The 18,650-nt window shown below is 37.2% G+C and overlaps 1 protein-coding gene across 7 annotated transcripts in view; it reads right to left on the minus strand.

Moving 5' to 3' along the window:
- Nucleotides 1-18,650, minus strand: part of LOC133648937 (moesin-like) — a 24,603-nt gene continuing 5,953 nt past the window's right edge. For 4 of the 7 annotated variants that reach the window (XM_062045494.1, XM_062045497.1, XM_062045499.1 and 1 more), the window contains 13 exons: nt 17,819-17,902; nt 17,663-17,758; nt 17,390-17,512; nt 13,841-13,992; nt 13,667-13,750; nt 13,455-13,601; nt 12,557-12,653; nt 9,770-9,933; nt 9,514-9,644; nt 9,198-9,358; nt 7,490-7,582; nt 5,093-5,326; nt 1-545 (listed from right to left, as the gene is read on the minus strand). In XM_062045494.1, the coding sequence (XP_061901478.1) occupies nt 381-545; nt 5,093-5,326; nt 7,490-7,582; nt 9,198-9,358; nt 9,514-9,644; nt 9,770-9,933; nt 12,557-12,653; nt 13,455-13,601; nt 13,667-13,750; nt 13,841-13,992; nt 17,390-17,512; nt 17,663-17,758; nt 17,819-17,902 (1,731 nt within the window). In that variant the 3' untranslated portion in view covers nt 1-380. Of the gene's footprint in view, nt 546-5,092; nt 5,327-7,489; nt 7,583-9,197; nt 9,359-9,513; nt 9,645-9,769; nt 9,934-12,556; nt 12,654-13,454; nt 13,602-13,666; nt 13,751-13,840; nt 13,993-17,389; nt 17,513-17,662; nt 17,759-17,818; nt 17,903-18,068; nt 18,117-18,650 lie in introns of all 7 variants that reach the window. The other 3 variants (XM_062045493.1, XM_062045495.1, XM_062045496.1) reach the window with 1 other exon arrangement.

Raw genomic sequence — 18,650 nt, forward strand, 5'->3', positions numbered from 1 at the left:
CACTGTCAATAAACAGATTTTATTGGCGACAAAAAAAACATTTCAATTAGCATTTAGTGAGAAGAACAAGTATAACACTAAATGTCAGGACAGTCTAAAACCTCAAAATTAATAACATACACTTACACAAAAAGATCCAATACAAGACTTGTATGAGAAATGATGCCTTTAATGGAACTATAATGCTTAGTTTTGACTAATACTGTAAGAAAAGTATTAATTTAAAAAAAACATTGAAAATCAAGGATATTAAATGTTATGATATTATTTGTTGTCGTGTTCATGCTCTTCATCCGTCTCTTAGATACATTATTACTAATAGTGATTATACATTTTTGATCCAATTCAATTAGCCATCCTCCTTATTCATTGGACTTCTCTCACATGGACTCAAATTCATCAATGCGTTGCTTGGTGTTGCCCTGACGAATCTGACGCAGGGTCTTGTATTTGTCACGACCCGCCTTCACATTCTCAGCGTGGATCAGGTCATTGGGGGTCTTTTTACTCTCATCTACAGCTCGAGCAAGCTCAGTGCTCAGGAACTGAAAGAGAACATAAACAGACCGAATGAAATCCTCACAGCTGAGACTATTCAGAAGCCTTACCCCTACACGGTTCTCCACTCATTCCCAATTTGAAAACATTCCTTTGTCCATAGTTATTAAATCCATTTCTGTGTCTGGGATTCTATGCAACGTCCTACAGCATCTTGTTTTGCTTGGGAAATAGAATCCAATTGTACTGCAGGAGTAATAGACTTTGCGGATGAGATATGCAACATCAATGAAACCAAGTGAATGACAATGTGCCTGCATCAATCTTTTATTAAGTAGAGTGCACTCAGTTATTAATTGGTTCCTACTTTTTGAAGCAATTAAGCTGCATATTTAACAGCCAATTTCAAAACCATATACAGTATGTGTAAACATGGAATACACACAAAAGCACACAGTACACACCCAGTGTTTCCCACACATTATTTGTGGCGGCCCGCCACGAAAGAATTACGTCCGCTACAAATAAAATTAAAAAAATAAAAACAAATGTTTTTTTTGTTTTTTGTTGTCCTGTCCAGCTTCTCAGGCAAATCATATAGTTGATGTAGATGCCCATATAGGCTGTTCAGATTTACTTTACAAAAGAGAAGTGTAGGATACTTCTCTTGTTGCCTTATTTGTATTTGACCACTACTGTTTTCTGTTTATTTGTTACTGACTGTGGCAGGACACCTCTGCCTCGGTTTCACTTTATGTTGCTGGTAAATAATATGGTTGTAGTAGTAGGCTAAAGTTAAATTATTTAGTATGCACTAATTAAAGGGGCAGAGCTTTAAGAGACATTTTAGCTTTTATATTTTATAAGATATATTTTTTGTAAGAACCACAATTAATAAATATATTTCAGTGAATAACTTATTGTTCAAATCTGTATATAAATATGTACATAAAGTGTTGTAATTATATTGTAAAATGGATGGATGGATGGATGGACGTTTAAAACAAAACTGTTATTATTAATTAGTAAGTATACATTTTTTGAGCCTTTTTAGAGAAAATCATATCATTGTAGTAAATTATGCAAATTACTCGATGATGTCATGGTGACCACGCCCATAGCCACGCCCCCACCGCCACAGGTATCTTGGCAGTTTATGGGAAACACTGCACACCATAATAAGGTGGAATAGCCGTAACAAAGCACTACCAAGCATCACCACAGCATTTCCCATATATTCATTTATTTCTGTCAGCTCGCTATGAATACATTTGGACTGCCACATTATACTGTAGATTTGGTGCAACCTCTTAGGTAGTGCTATGCATCATAACTGCACTGCTTAACACATCTCATACCAGAGGTGAGATTAGGTCAATTTGTTGCAAGTCTCTGGTGAGTCTCAAGTCTTTAAGTCTGCTCAAGTCTAAGACAAGACAGGTCGAGTTGAGTCTCATGTCGTTGACTTGGTATTTCCCAAGTCCTTCCAAGTCATTCAATCAATCAATCAATCAATGTTTATTTATATAGCCCTAAATCACAAGTGTCTCAAAGGGCTGATTGACACTATTACAGTTTTTTACAGTCGCTAGGACACATTTTTCAATATTTAAGTCACTTTTTCAAAACTCTTCACACAGTGATCACAACAGGAGTATAAATGGGCTAAACTGAGGATCAATTATCATTGCTTTGGCAAAAAATGCATTCAATGACTACATCTTTCAAATTACATTACTTGTTTTCTCACTTCGACACAAAAAACGCCAAAACTCTGTGTACTTACAGGCCAATTTGCACATGCTTACATAGTTTTCAAAATTGTTAAACTTAAGTTCAAAACAATAACATAATACAAACTTGAATAAGACAGCAATTTGCTACAATTCTACAGTAATATTTTAATGAAACATATTTTAAATCGTAAAATTAGATGCTATAAAAACAATTGGACCAACCACAGCTGATTCTCATTGTAGATTGTAGACTGAGTAGATTAGCATTACTATTGTATCTGTATCAGTGGATGGTGTGTATACAAATTATTGTATTTTGAAGTTACTCAGTGCAAAAAAATAAAAAATAAAATAAGACATAAAATATATGTAAGCATTCTGCATCATGTCAGATTAATTCCAGTAACATATATTTTGCTGTGAATTATAAACAGAGATGTCCTTGTTTTACACAAGAAAAAAATGTAAAATGCTACCTGTTGTTAGTAGGGGTGTGGGAAAAAATCGATTCCAATTCAAATCGCGATTCTCACGTTGTGCGATTCAGAATCGATTCTCATTTAAATTATTATTTTTTTTTTTCATTTTTTTATTTTTTTTTATTAATCAATCCAACAAAACAATACACAGCAATACCATAACAATGCAATCCAATTCCAAAACCAAACCCGACCCAGCAACACTCAGAACAGCAACAAACAGAGCAATTGAAGGGAGACACAAACACGACACAGAACAAACCAAAAGTAGTGAAACAAAAATTAATATTATCAACAACAGTATCAATATTAGTTACAATTTCAACATAGCGGTGATTAAAAATCCCTCCTTGACATTATCATTAGACATTTATAAAAAAAAAAAAAAAAGAACAATAGTGTCACAGTGGCTTACACTTAAATCGCATCGCATAAGCTTGACAACACACTGTCTCCAATATTTTCACTAAGATAAAATAAGTCATATTTTTGGTTCATTTAATAGTTAAAACAAATTTACATTATTGCAATCAGTTGATAAAACATTGTCCTTTACAATTAGAAAAGCTTTTTACAAAAATCTACTACTCTGCTTGCATGTCAGCAGACTGGGGTGGATCCTGCTGAAATCCTATGTATTGAATGAATAGAGAATCGTTTTGAATCGGGAAAATATAGTTTTTGAATCGAGAATCGCGTTGAATCGAAAAATATCGATTTTTAATCGAATCGTGACCCCAAGAATCGATATTGAATCGAATCGTGGGACACCCAAAGATTCGCAGCCCTAGTTGTTAGTGTTTTTTGGGTAATTGTTTTGTGGGTGAAAAAGTGTGTTTTGTTGTCTGTTAATCTTTGTTAGTCTTCTGGAAGAATGAGTTGATTTGAGACATGTATGAAGTGATTTGGTAGTTTTAGTGCATTTTGAAAGTGAAATGAACTGATGTGACGAGCTGAAAGTTGGTTTGGAGAACTGTGTGAAGAGTTTTGAAAAAGTGACCTAAATATTGGGAAATGTGTCCTAGCGACTGTAAAAAAAAACTGTAAGTCATTACTGGAGCTAGAATAATATCAATCAAAGTTCAATCAAGGTTTATTTATACAGCCCTTAACCACCAGTGTCTCAAAGGGCTGCACAAGCCACAACGACATCCTAGGCTCAGATCCCAATGATCCGATTTACTGTTATAACATATATATCTAACACATTTAAATTATGTGACAGTCTTTTTTAGGTTTTTGTGACAATGCTTGTTGCTCTTGCTTTAACCTGATTGTTACCGTGAAGACAGACGTGAGAGACGTTACTCACAAGACTGTCTTCACTGACGGTTTAATATAGATAATAGGGCGCAAAACCGGTAAGTAAAATACTCACACACAAAGACTACTGTATTTCTATACTGGGGAACAAAGAACAGCCTACACTGTTTATGTAAACAATAAACATGTAACTTCAGTAATTATCGTGCATGAAAAAACAACAGTTTATTCAGGAATTACTCCTGGGACACTAAAGTCGAGCCCCTTTAGGATAGAAATAAAGTTTCAACAAAAAAAAAAAATAATAATAATAATAATAACAAATAAAGTTTCATCGGTCAGAATAATTTTTTGAATTTTTTTTAATTACATGTTTTTTTAATGATAGCACACCTTTTGATGTTGACAATAAAGTAAACCGCATCAAAATTGGTCGAAAAATCAGCAAGTTAGGATTTATTTTCATTCTACATGCATCGCATTGAATTTGAACGTTGCCCTGACAAAGATGGCCGCAACATAGCCACGTCAAGGCAGTTCCAGTTCCCATCGTCCTTTGCGTCAGAATTTGTACAGTACACAGTTTTTTTATGACATATATAGTGTTAGTGAATGTTTATTATTCCCACCTCACAGTATCGCAGTAGTTAGTGTGTGTTTTACTTACCTTTGTTTTGTGTGTTGTGTTGCAATTTTGTGGGACCACACATTTAGACAGCTTGTTGTGCAGTAAATTATTTGTTTTCTACTGTGTGTATATGGTATATGTCAAATATGATTGTAAAGAACTTAATTACGAGAAAGAGTGCATAATGGCGACACAAAGCACTTGCACATTAGTGTCGCGTGCAGTTTTTTGACAATAATATTGCTGGGACATGACCTGGTGAATATTTTGCAATGCATCATTGTCACGTGGGCAGGATGTTAATAGATATATTGGCTTTGTGTTCAGAAGAAGTTCATTCACCTTCAGCAAATAATACTGAATGGGATAGAATTTGAATTGACAAGCCAATCTTTTCGAACACATTTTAACGATGGACTAAAATATGTAAATATCCATAACAGTGTGCCAGACTTATTCAAAATATTTCAATATTAAAATGTACTTACCTTCAGGTTTTTCTGCAGTCTCTGGTTCTTTTGAGCCTCTGTTACTCTTTCCTCTTCACTGCGGTCACGGACCGTGTCGGGAGCCATCAACTCAGCACTCGCTTCTGCGCTGCCCTCATCCGTCTCATCATGATCATGCATGTGAGGTTGAACCGAATCCTGGATGTGGATACCCATTATTTTAGTCTTCAGCTCTTCTTTGGTTCTCTCCAGATCAGCTTCTACCATCATCGCCTGTCAACCAACATAAACACAAGTGAGGCATGGCAGTGAAATATTTCACAAAATCTATTGTTTTAAATTTCAACATTAAGTGCACATTTAAACTCTGATGCAATACAAATACAACTAGCTTAGGTACAGTATTTACACAATGTTGTGGACGTGTCACTTTTTAACATGCTTTTAAATGTGCTTACATGTGAACTCACCTTCAATGAGGCAAGCACATTTTCTGAGACTGCATGTCAATTGTGTGTGTGTGTGTGTGTGTGTGTGTCTGAGTGAGCCCTTTTCGAGCCCCCAATCACTGGTCTCAGCCATGAAACAAGGAAAGCTCTACCCTTTTGCCAACTGTTTGATATAGTATACTGTTTGATATAGTTAACTGTCTATGGTATACAGTATACTGTTTTGTATACTGTACATTGGGCTGTCAAACGATTAAAAGATTTAATCGTGATTAAATCGCAGATAGATATCATTTTGAGTACCATTTTTTGTGTGTATCATTTTTAAGATTTTAAAACTATGACTACACAACTAGTTTGCTTCAATTACATGTTTATTAAACATTTTGCTTTTTTAAAAAGCTCAACACAAAATGGAAATAAACATGCATTTAATGACACAAAACAAATGACCCGCTGTTGGAGCACTTGCACTCAGAGGAAAGGAGCTACACTTCTGTGTTTAGATACCAGTTTCGCAGGCTTGACTGGTTCGTGGGGGGGCTAAGAAAATAATTGATTTAAATGACTTCAGTTCTCATATTCTCAATAAAATTAGTTATGATATACAGCGCAAGCATGTTCGTTATAAATGTAGTTTCAACTGAATTTGACCAACGAACATTCAACAAACTAGTTAAACAAAACACACGCAACAAAAGCAAAAATGTTTCAAGTGCAAAGGTGACAGATACATCAACGAACAGCACTCATGCACCTGCTAATAACCAGACATTACATCCAAAGTGCGACAACAAGTGTTTTCATTCACATGCATAATTAATGAAAACAGATAACTATACATTGGCAATATTGTTTCAGGTCACAACATAATAACTTGAGAAAGTCTTATTAGTGAAATTTATATTAGGTCTATAGGCTACAAAGTGCACCCGCATTGCCGCAACGATAAGTGCAAATAGCTCACTTTACAAATGATCGCTATGGAGGAACCGGCCGAAAAAAGTTTGCATTCACATTGTGATTGGTAGCCACACTGTGGTACGCTTTAGGAAAAACGGGCTTTGCTCGGTGCATGACAAATAAGTTCATACTTGTGCTGTGATTGGGTGGCCAAATAAATGTATCTGGGCTTTAACTCGGCGTTTGGAAAGATGGACCCACGACGATTGACTTCCACGAAGCTATCCCGTTTTGTGGGTGGTCTTATTATTTGTTTCAATCATGTATGGATAATTTGCAAATGTCACCAGTGGGATGTCACAAATGGGGCAAATTCTAAATAGCTCCTTTGGCGAAAGTGTGGAGGAGGAGGTCAAGATTGTTTTATAAATATCTCCGCAATGTTACCACGGTTTCATTTCAAATTTTGGGGTAAGAAAAGTTGTTTTTGCATAAAAGAGCCCTAAAATGCTTGGGATTTCAACTGGGGAAAAACAGAGTTCTGTTGGGGCGAGCCCTGGTGTACAGCTGTTCCTGGGCTGAAGAGAGCGGGTACATGCATACAGGCGTGTTAAGGGATTACAATGTGTGCCTGTTGGTGGGTCTGTTGGTCACTCTCTAAGTGGGGGTGGCACTGATGTCATATGAATGCATTCATATTTTTCAAAACATTTCTGGATTGGCCAGTAGAGTCCCCAAGGTCGACTGGTCGATCGCAATCAACAGGTTGGCGTCCCTCAGTATATCTAATGTGGCAGAGTGAGTGTATGATCAATTTGTGTGTTGACATTTCTAAAAGTGGCATATGTATAAAATAACATTTGAACTAAATAGTGTCCCCAAAGATGATATATTACAGTATTTGCATTACAAAGCATTCAATAGTTTTACTACGGTGTGACTTACTAATAAGAAATTCTCATCATGCGTTTGAGTCCTTCCATCTTATAACTCAGTCTGTTCACTTTGTAGTGCCAGACATCCCCTCTACGCTCATTTATGATTCATCCTTTATCTGCCTCTTGGTTCTATCATTAATTCTCACCCTTTTCTGCCATCTTATTGCCTCCTCGTCCTTTTTCTTCTTGGCATCTTCCAGCTGGGAGATTTTCGCTGTAAGCTCTGCCAGCTCAATGGCCTATCCGCATGGGCACACAAATGGGGGAAAAGTTAAGAGTGCTCCTGTTCTAAGGTCACTGTGCTCCATGTGTGCACGTGTGTGTCTGTCGTGATGATAGGTGTGTGTGTGTGTGTGTGTGTGCATGCACACATGGGTTCTAAAGCAGAATACATGTATGTCTTTTCATTTCAATAACCTCGAAATAACATTTTACATACAAATGAAACTTTCCTTTAGTCCTTTTGCAGATTGACATCATTTCTTGCATGGAGGCGGAAACACAAATGGGTCGCTGTTGAAGCAGTGCACTGCGTAGTGAGGACTAGCTAGAATGTTAGGATATGGTAGGAGATGCTCTTAAAAAAGATGAGTTTTCAAGAGATCCTTCACGGTAGAGAGAGAAGCCCGGCTCTGGTTGTTATTAGTAGTGTTTTTTCACCTTTGGGAGCCACAAATGAGGGCCATGTGCAAGACAGATGTGTATGGGTATGATATAATGTGGATGAAGGAACATCATCAGGTGTGACCATGTTTATATGACAGTGGTACCTCAACTTAAGGGTCCCCCAATTTAAGAGTGTTTTGAGATTGGAGCTGTCTCTCAAATAATTGTTATTGTTAAATGCCGCAGTGAAACCCGTAAGATCCGACCAAAACATCCAGTCTTACGCATCAGCATTAACTTACAACTAGAAATCGACATAACTTTATTTTCCAACAATTGGAAGGAATAAAGTGAGTGTGAAGGACAGTGCTCAGAAGAAGAAGTGGATAATATTAATTAAAGAAAAAAATCATCAAAAATAGTCGACTTGGCGAAGCAGTACGTGCATATCGCTGCTAATCTGCGCCATACTGGAGCAGAGTGAGTGTAACGTCAGCCAAAAATTTTAAAATAATATCTAAATGGCAGACATTTATCCATACAATTATGGAAAAGCTGCTGAAGGTGTGTTTGAAAGAGAAACAGCTGTAAGAAAATACCATAGAAGTCAGGATTTTACCTTTCCAAGGTAAAATCTTTACATTATTATTATATTACTCCATCTCAGCCTAGTGGTTAGAGTGTCCGCCCTGAGATCGGTAGGTTGGAGTTCAAATCCCAGCCGAGTCATACCAAAGACTATAAAAATGGGACCCATTACCTCCCTGCTTGGCACTCAGCATCAAGGGTTGGAGTTGGGGGTTAAATCACCAAAATGATTCCCGGGCGTGGCGCTGCTGCTGCTGCCCACTGCTCCCCAAGGGGATGGGTCAAATGCAGAGGACAAATTTCACCACATCTAGTGTGTGTGTGACAATCATTGGTACTTTAATCTTTAATTGCTCAATAAAACTACTGTAGTTGTTTGTAGTACATTCTACTATATTGCGTGTATACAGTACTTATCTAAAACTTTTCTTTTTTAAAGGCATGTTACATGTTAAAATTGTGCTGTTTTGTGGGTCAAGCACTATTTGAATTGATTATAATTAATTTCAATGGGCAATATTGATTCGAGATACAAGTGTTTTGAGTTAAGAGCTCCTTCACAGACCCAATTAAGCTCATAAATTGGGGTACTGCTGTATATCAGAAAAGGTGTAGAAATTATCCAAACATTTGTCATAATGGTAAATTGTAGACATTTACCAAATCTTCCTGACTTTTCATCTCAGACGGTGAATATTTTAGCAGGGCGGCTTTGGCCTGCATGGCAGCTCTGCGGTCATTGTCCAGGCTCTCAGCTTCCTCTTGTGCAAGCGTCCTCTCCTTCTCTAACTCAAGGGCCCTGCGAGTCTGCTCCTCCAGCTCTGAAACACAACAATCAGCGCAGGCATGGACCCATGCAGTTATTACATAAACTGTATTAGAGGGAATTCTCAAATCATGAATATTAAATATGGAAAGACACTTTTTAAATGTTCGCAAACAGAAAAAAATTGCTATATTGAGAAAGTTGTCAGACCATTTTGAGCTCTCTTTGTCTGCTCTTCAATCTGTCGCAATCTCTCCATCAGCTCCATGGTCTCGCGAGCAATCTTCTCTGTTTCCTTCTCGGCATTTTCACGCTTTTTTTTCTCACTCTCGAGCAGAGCCCTGACAGGAGAATTGTGCATAAATACGTGTCTGAAACAACTCCATCCCTTGACGGTTCTTTCTTAAGTACAAAGAACACACTGCAAATCATGAAGAAAAAAAGAAGTCCTTGTCATTTTATTTACCTCTCCATCTGCCGCTTGTTCTTCTCCTCTTTTGCTTGGGCCTTCATCTGCTGTACCTCAATGGTGTCAGGTTTACGTCTGCGCATGTACAAGTCGTGGTTTCCCATGCATAGAACCAGTATACGTTTGTTGATGCGAAGACGAGGTACGTAGAAAACAAAGTCCTTTGACACAAAATATATCAGTTAGTTATAGCTTGATACAAAACATTATAGGAACAAAGTCAAGAACACAGGGTTTGTCAGAAAAATTCCAGGACTGTTGCTGCTTATTACATTCTTTAATATGAGGGCATTGTCCACTGGGAGTTCTTGTCACAGGGCCAGTCGATCAATGGCTCGTTTGCAAAGAGATCTTGCTGCATTTGATTCGTTTAGTGCACGAGAAAAGGTGTGACTTGTAGCAGCATAACTTGTGGCTGCTTCACCATTGTCCTGAGCATCCGACAGTTCCTAGTCGAGAAGAACATCGCCATGCTGGAGCAACCTTATTACTCATCTATCCTTGTTCCGTGTGATTTTTTTCTCTTTCTCAAGCTCAAGGAGGTCATTAAGGAGGGTGCTTTAAAGAAGTTGTCGACATCAAAATGACAGTGAAAAAAGAACTGTGGAGGATCCTGGAAGAATCTTTCGAAAAGTTAATGAAGGCGTGGCAAAGAAGGCTTGGAGTGTTTTTAAAATCAATTTTAATCCAGGATGTCTCTGTACTGTGCTTCATTCACCTTTCTTTTTATCCTGACTAGTCTCCCAGTTCCTGCTGCTGAAAAACATCCCCGGCGCATGATGCTGCCACCATCATGCTTCACTGTAGGGATGCTATTAGCCTGGTGATGAACGGTGCCTGGTTTCCTCCAAACACTAAACCTGGCATTCACGCCAGAAAGGTCAATCTTTGTCCAATCAGATTAGAGAATTTTGTTTCTAATGGTCTGAGAGTCTTCTCGGTGCATTTTGGAAATGTTTTTACTAAGAAATGGCTTCCGTCTGGCCACTATACCCTACAGGCCTGATTGGGGTATTGCTGCAGAGATGGTTGTCTTTCTGGAAGGTTCTCCTCTCTCCACAGAGGAATGCTGTAGCTCTGACAGAGTGACCATCGGGTTCTTGGTCAACTTCCTGACTAGACTAAGATGAATGCAGCAATGTACAGAGCTATCCTGCATCCATGGGACCCTGGTCTTTTATTCAAATTCCCCCGAAATCATCCACATTTTATACGTCGATTACTATTTTTGATGCTTGTTCTACCGACCGGAAGAATTTGCTTCCCCCCAAAAAAGATATCAGATAACTGTCTATTTCCATACAACGTGTGTAGCCACTCCTTAAGTAAATAATCCTCCATTGTGGCAAATAAACTACAGTTCTTAAGTATCATCAAGTAGTGTCACTGAAGGAATGTAGGATAAGGCTAAACATGTTACACAAAGACGAAGAGCAAGCAGACAAGCTAATCCATAAGCTAGTTGCAACACAAGAAATACGTTATTAGTAAACTTTAAGAAGTGTAGCTGGAACCGTGTTACAACAGAAATTAAGAAGTTATAAAAATAACAAGTAAATTAAAACGAGTCTGGAGAGACTCTGGATAATATAACAATTGTTAGGCTACTCTGTTGCTGTTGCGCAATCGCTGCCAGGCACAGGAAAGGGAAAACAAATTGATCCATAAAATGGTAGTGTTGACTTATACTAGAGTGATGAGGTCGATGTTTTTATTTTCCCAAAATGTTGCTTTTTACTTTTTCGTTTTGGTGAATGTTTACAAACTCTGGAAATAAGTCTCTGGATCCAGGAGGACATTAGAAGCTACTAAAGAGGATAGTAATTTCTTGTTTTAAATTATTATTTTTATGAACTATTGACTTAGTTTTGAACAAACAATTGTATGTAAAAAAAAAAAAAAGTACCTAATTTATATAGTGTGTTGATATTGTTCAACTGTCAATAGCATTCACTATAAATGCATTTAAAAAATTAAGATTATTATATGTGATCGGTATTTGTATATTTAGTTCACAGATGATCGGAATCGGCAGCATAAAACCCTGATTGGAATATCTCTGTCTGTGAATGTGTAAATTCTTCTTAGATTTGTCAACAGTAAAGTGAAACTTTGGTGAAAGTGTACTCTTGTGAACAGAAACTTCATAACATATATTCAAGTTCGAAGAATTGATATTTATACTGTATACTGCTTGAAAACAGACCAAATGGCAATAGTACATTTTTGACCCTGCCTCTTAAAAAAAATCAGAATCGAGAATTGTTAGGAACCGGAATCGAAATGAAGACCCGGAATCAGAACCGGGATCGTCCAAATTCAAACAATGCCTAACTCTACATCAGTCCTGGGACTTTTGTGACACACTTTAAAGTTCTGTTCAGTGCACATTTCCTGGACATGAATAGGTCTCCGTAAAGTAGAAATACTGATTACTGTAATGCAATAATGACATTTTAAACTGTGATTTATACATTTTGAAAACGGATCATTTCCCCTGGTAAAATGCTACACCTGTTTATAGGCACAGCAAATAACTTAGCATGTCTGAAGAGAAGTCATTAGGCTTCTGATTGTAGTTGTGAAAAGCTTTTAAAATGTCATAAAAATATTCATGATCAGATACTGACTACTAAACATTCAACCCTGTGCACTTAACACAGCTCAGAGCTTCACATTTTATTTACCTGTTATTTCTCCTTGCAATAAACTAATCCTAATTGACCAGGCTGTAAATATGTATTGCATATAAACTGTATAATTCTCTACTGCACCGTTGCATACCGGAGACTTTTTGTCAATTGGCTTAATGACAAACTTCTTGTCATTGAAGGAAATATTTCTGATCTCACTCCAGGGGAAGCCAATCTTTGGAGTCAACCTGTAGAAGATTGGAATACTTTGTTATAAGACATGCCAGAAAAACAACATGTTACATGGTAAAAACAAACCCATGGTTATTGTTTAGAATGTGTTCGTCCTATTTTAGTTTAATTAATTGAAAACTATAAACTGTTTTGCCTTCATGTGTTTGTGCTGAGAGGCTATAACAGTTGTTAATACATCATAAAATATCATATCAATCCCCAGATATCATGCAAATATGCACTTAGAGGCTGCAAGTTGTATAAGAATGTCAATGGAGCTTTCTAATTGGATGCTTTGTCATTTTCTGAATGTAATCATTGTTGAGCATGTCAGAAACAAATCCATTTACCATAATACCATAATTACCACCTTATTTCTTATTAACTAATTGACTGACATTTGACCTTCCAATATTACAGAAACTATAAGTGTTTGGGTTGGACAAGTAATATGTCACAAAAAAGTTGCACATTGCGCATGTTCTTTGACTGTGAATGAACCCCTCAGGTATGCTTATTGGTGCTTGGATAATGTGCAGCTGAAGAACACTACCAAAAAAAAAACAATTTTAAGGCAAAATAGAATTAGTGTGAATGTTGTCTCTCTCTAAATCCAGCGTTGACAAGCAACCCATTTAAATTAGAGCAAACAGTGTTAAAATTGGTCACACTGTGTGACCAATTTTAACTACCCAGGATTTCGTGTGTGTCAGTCACAGTTTCATCAAATGTGCTCGTAATTCTAACAGATAATGTGTGAAAATACACCTCTTGTTTAGTCGTTTGTAATCATGCCTTTGGAGTGGAAAACCTACTTGTCGTTTTTGTCATATATGTTGAGGCCCAGAGCATCTATTCCCAACCAGAGCTCAGTTCCTTTCTTGTTCTTGATGTTGAAGTAGTTCACCCCATACATCTCGAGATCCTGAGCTATTTTCAAGTACTCCACCATAGCGTCCTCCCTGTGATGAGGATTCGTGTGCATTAAAACACCTGTTTGCAAGAAGGCATGTATTGACTGGGTTACCTCAGCGTTCCCTTGTGTTCTTGATGCCACACTTGGATTCTTTCCTCCCACTCATTCTTATTCAGTTTGTGCTGCTCTAAAACCCTGGTTTTATCAGCAAAGGCAACACACCGGTTAGAATTCAGATGATAGGATCAAGTTAAAGTTTGTATCCAGAGGATGGACTATAGCTACCTTTGGGGTAGCAGCTTTTCTCTTGTTAGGTATCCTGGTACATGATAATCTTTCCTGAAGTCTCCATGTTTGACCTGAATCGAATAAGAGGCCAACAGCACAGCGGTCTCAGGTGGACAATAGATGTCGTCGTTAAGGATGCTCTCTTTTACCTGAAGTTCAGAAAATGCAGTTATTCAATATTCAGTTTTCCTATATTTTGCCAAAAGTCTCCATTATCTTTTGGTCAAACATTGCATGTAAAAAAAAAACTAGTCTGTTTCACTCCACTGAATCGAGCGCCCAAACAAAGAATCCCATATGTTTGTGTCTCAGTGTCTGTGTTTTGTTAATTGTGTCACAACTTGGTCCTTGGCGTGGATTGTTTTTCCATGGTGCAAAGCAACTTGACTGGACATGACGTGCAGGTGAGGACATGTTTAACATTTAAACTAAAAAGGCTCAAAAGGGTATAAACAAAAGGCGCTCACAGCGGAGGTAAAAAACTTGACTAGGAAAACAAAAGGCGCGCACAATGGCGGAGAACTATAAACATTAAACAAAAACTTACGTGACAAGGAACTGTGAACATGGCATGAAGAAGCGTGATCGTAAAGGGTGCAGAGCATAAATGTGGAGCATGAATGTGGCAGGAGTGTGAATGTGTGAGGACGCCAGGCCGAACAACAGAAACAGACAGATTTAAATAGTGACGTGATCAGTGAAAACAGGTGCGTGACTCGAAACGTGAAACAGGTGCGTGACAAGACAGGTGAAAACTAATGGGTGACCATGGAAACCAAACCAAACAAGGAAGTGCAACCGGGAACTAAAAAGAGTCCAAAAAACAAACACATGGCCAAAACAAAAACATGAACAGACATGACAAATTGACTATGACTGCAAAATAAGTCATCATGGGGCCAAACAAACTTGAAAGTACCAGCCTTTTAATAAACAAGGTAAAAAACACTATTAAAAAAAACAACAATAATTTGTAGCAAAGTAAAAAGGTGCTGTCCGCGTGTCTCTCCCATTCCAATCCCTTAAGTAAAGATACAAGTGCACGTTTAATGTTAATTTTATCATCACTGTTGTTACCTGACACCATCTCATAAATATACTAGCTGTTCCCCTGTCAGCATGTCAATGTTAGCGTGCTAATGTTTTTTGCTAGCATTTTTAGCTATTTTTCTTTTACTTTTTAACCTAATAATCATGGATTTCGTTACTTGGCACCATATTAGAAGTATACTAGCTGTTCCCTTGTTAGCATGCTCGCTAACATTAGCATGCCAATGTTTTTTGGTAGCATTTTAGCTATTCTTGTACTTTTTAACCTTATAATCATGGATTTCGTTACTTTTAGCTCATTTTTAATATTTAGAGCTAAAATCATGGATGCTGTTACTTTGTACCTTTTTGAAAGTATGTTAACTTTTCTAACTATACCAACATTTAGCATTTCATGATTCAAACTACATTTCAGTACACCTTTTGCTATGCAACTTTCCACATTTCACTAGCAATTCAACATTAAAACCCTTTCAACATTCAAACTAGTTCAACCTTCATATCATTTCTGCATTCATCTTACATTACATTAGCATTTCAATTAAATGATAAATAAATGATAAATGGGTTATACTTGTATAGCGCTTTTCTACCTTCAAGGTACTCAAAGCGCTTTGACACTATTTCCACATTTACCCATTCAATCACACATTCACACACTGATGGCGGGAGCTGCCATGCAAGGCGCTAACCAACAGCCATCAGGAGCAAGGGTGAAGTGTCTTGCCCAAGGACACACCGGACGTGACTAGGATGGTGGAAGGTGGGGATTGAACCCCAGTAACCAGCAACCCTCCGATTGCTGGCACGGCCACTCTACCAACTTCGCCACGCCGTCCCTTCAGTTTCAGCTGTTCAACATTAAAACCATTTCAACATTTAAACTATTTCTACCTTTATTCTACATTCTATCAGCATTTTAGTTTAGCTTCAACATTGGAGCATTCACAGCATTAACATACTTCATCTATTTGGATCTACAAGATTTCTTAAGATAAAAATTGCTTTGAATAATTCTTTGTTGGACCTTTTGAAACAGATTAGTAGGGCTGAGCCGATCAAACAATATCAATATATATTGAGATAGACACGTAATCTAAAAATTAAGAATGTGTTCAATAAAACGTTCGATATATAAACATGCATATTTTGGTCAGAAGAAACCGGAAATAATGAAGCATGCTCATGGTCTGTAACCCAGCAAAACAGGAAGTGCTTAGTGAGCAATGAGAGGGACATGCTATATAGCCACTCGCTTAACAGTATCAACTATTACGCTAGGTCGGGCAATCTTTCTATCTCTCTGTTGATTCTCTGCATTAAGAGAAACTAAAAATGAGTGCTAAATTGTTGCTAAAACAGGAAAAGTCACTGCGACAGTATAACAGTTTTTTTTTTCTAACAGACCCTAGTAGTCCTTGTCCATTCTCTATTTTGATATACATAAACAACAGGTAAGAACTAAAGTGCAGGACTTTATGAAAAAATTACTAACAAAATATAACAAATGTGCTACTTTAAAATCATAATTTGGTCCAATAATATTTTAATAATAATTATTGCACAACATAATTTAACTTCCATACTTAAATGGGAATAACAGTCCAACTTAAATGTTACACAGACCACGTAACCTTCTGGCAGTAAACTTGCAAAACATTTTTTTCTCAGGTTTCTCTATGTTTACATTTTCACACTTTGCACCAATGTTACACTTCATTAAGCATGTCTTACTTATTACTTATCTTTGCACCAGAGGTTATAGTTAAGGGTTTATTGTGTTTTTAGAATTGTATTTACATTGATTGATCGAGTGTTTTCCATGGTTGTGTTGACATTTCCTTTCCTTTCTGCCTTGTTTACAATCAGAAGAAGGTTACATTTGAAATAAAAACGGTAACATTTAATATAATTTCCTCCTTGTCTATATTTTCCATAAGTCACAAAAAATATAAATAATTTTCGATATCGACCAATTTAAAAAACTTACATGGTGATCCAGTTTATAGCCATTTCACCCAGACCTACAGATTACTAGCAAAAACAGAGGTACCCACTGTATTCATATTTCTTCAACTTACTGAATAGAAAAGAATCATGTCTGTTCTAATGTTTATGTGATGCACATGAAGTGGCTTTATGTGCACATAAACTCCCTCGTGGAAAACCTTAGAGAATTAGTGAGTCATCATGAAAACCCCAGAGGTTATTTGTTTTGATTGATATTCTAGGTTTCTCTACGCATCATGCTGCTTTACTATGTAAATGCTGCTTTACTATGTAAAGCAGCATTTTTTAAATCACATACTACAACATAAAATAGTTTTTCAAGGCCCAACAAGTACTTTTGATTCAGCTTGTAGTTTTAACATGGTTTTAAAGTATTTTGGAATACCTTTGAATGTGTCAATGGTGCAACTTTTTTCAATGAACAAATAAAGAAATGCAGTCTTTATGTTAAGTTCTCTTGGTTATGTATTGTATGTAATCACTAACCTGCAGAAAGAAGAGACGTTGCGTTGCCTCCTGGATGAGTTCTTCTGCAACATCCTCAGGGTAAAACTTGGCCCTGAACTTAATCAACAAAGGGTTGTCTCTCTTTACATCTTGAGCAGTCACCTGAGATCGGCAACCCACAGCCGAGGGATTCATGAAGAAAAGAGCTAATTAACCTCAATGGATTGACAAAATCATAACCACTGTTGGATCTTCATTTATCAGTATTTGTCGCAGGTGGGGTTTGGGCGACAACACAAACTTTCTCCTCACCCTTTTGTTGAGCTTGAGCCAAGTGGAGTAGCCTTTGCTGTCCTGATACTGAAGCCCAAAGAACCAGGTTTCCCTCAGCCCGATTGTCTTCACTATCTAAACATAACAAAGTCATCACATGACCATACAGTAAGCGTATATGACAAAACAGCGTACCTGATCAAAAAGCTGTTTGCCAGTGGTGCTGGGAAGGATGGCAAATTCCAGCTCAGCGTCCATGCTCGTAACGCGAACATTTATCTAGTACAAAACACAGACAGACACGTATTTATCACTAGAGAGGTTTCAAGAAACACGGAGAGCAACAAGTTGGTGGAAAATAAGACTGTTTATTTATTAGGCTCTTTGAAAATACATTTGTTGTTTTTCGGAAAGGAAAAAAAAGACCAAAAAGAGTGTTCCTTACATTCTTTTGTTCAACCAGGAGCATCCAATCACAAGAGGTTGGTGGGGACTACAATAAAAAAAATGAAGCCCACAGTATATTTTCAAAGGAAGTGAAATTAGAATATTTCAATGATGCAGTTACTGTAATATTGATAAAAGGCCAAAACTAGGGATGGGACAAAATATGGATATTATGACGTATAATCAGAATCAGAATCAGAAGTAGTTTATTAATCCCGAGGGGAAATTAAGATTTTCAGCACAATCCCATTCAAGATCAGACAAACATTACAGGGAGAAAGAACAGGATCGCTGACAGGTCTGCTAACTTCCGGCTCCCCTTACAAAAAAGGTGAGAATCAGGTAAACAATATACAGTAGGTATCTCATATGGGACAGTGTTTGATTAAAATGTTTCCCTACATCATGTTCTAGTTTTTGTACACTGCCTCAATTATTGTACGGACAAACATTGCAAGAATTAAAATTAGCCTGCGTATATTTATTTTGAGGAATCAAGTCCCAAAACAAAGACCTCCCCCCGTTGGTGCTTCAATTTCTTTGTTGTTTTATAAGAGTGCAAATGCAAAATAAGTTAGCT

This window comes from Entelurus aequoreus, linkage group LG04, assembly GCF_033978785.1.
Source record: "Entelurus aequoreus isolate RoL-2023_Sb linkage group LG04, RoL_Eaeq_v1.1, whole genome shotgun sequence".
Taxonomy (NCBI): Eukaryota; Metazoa; Chordata; class Actinopteri; order Syngnathiformes; family Syngnathidae; genus Entelurus; species Entelurus aequoreus.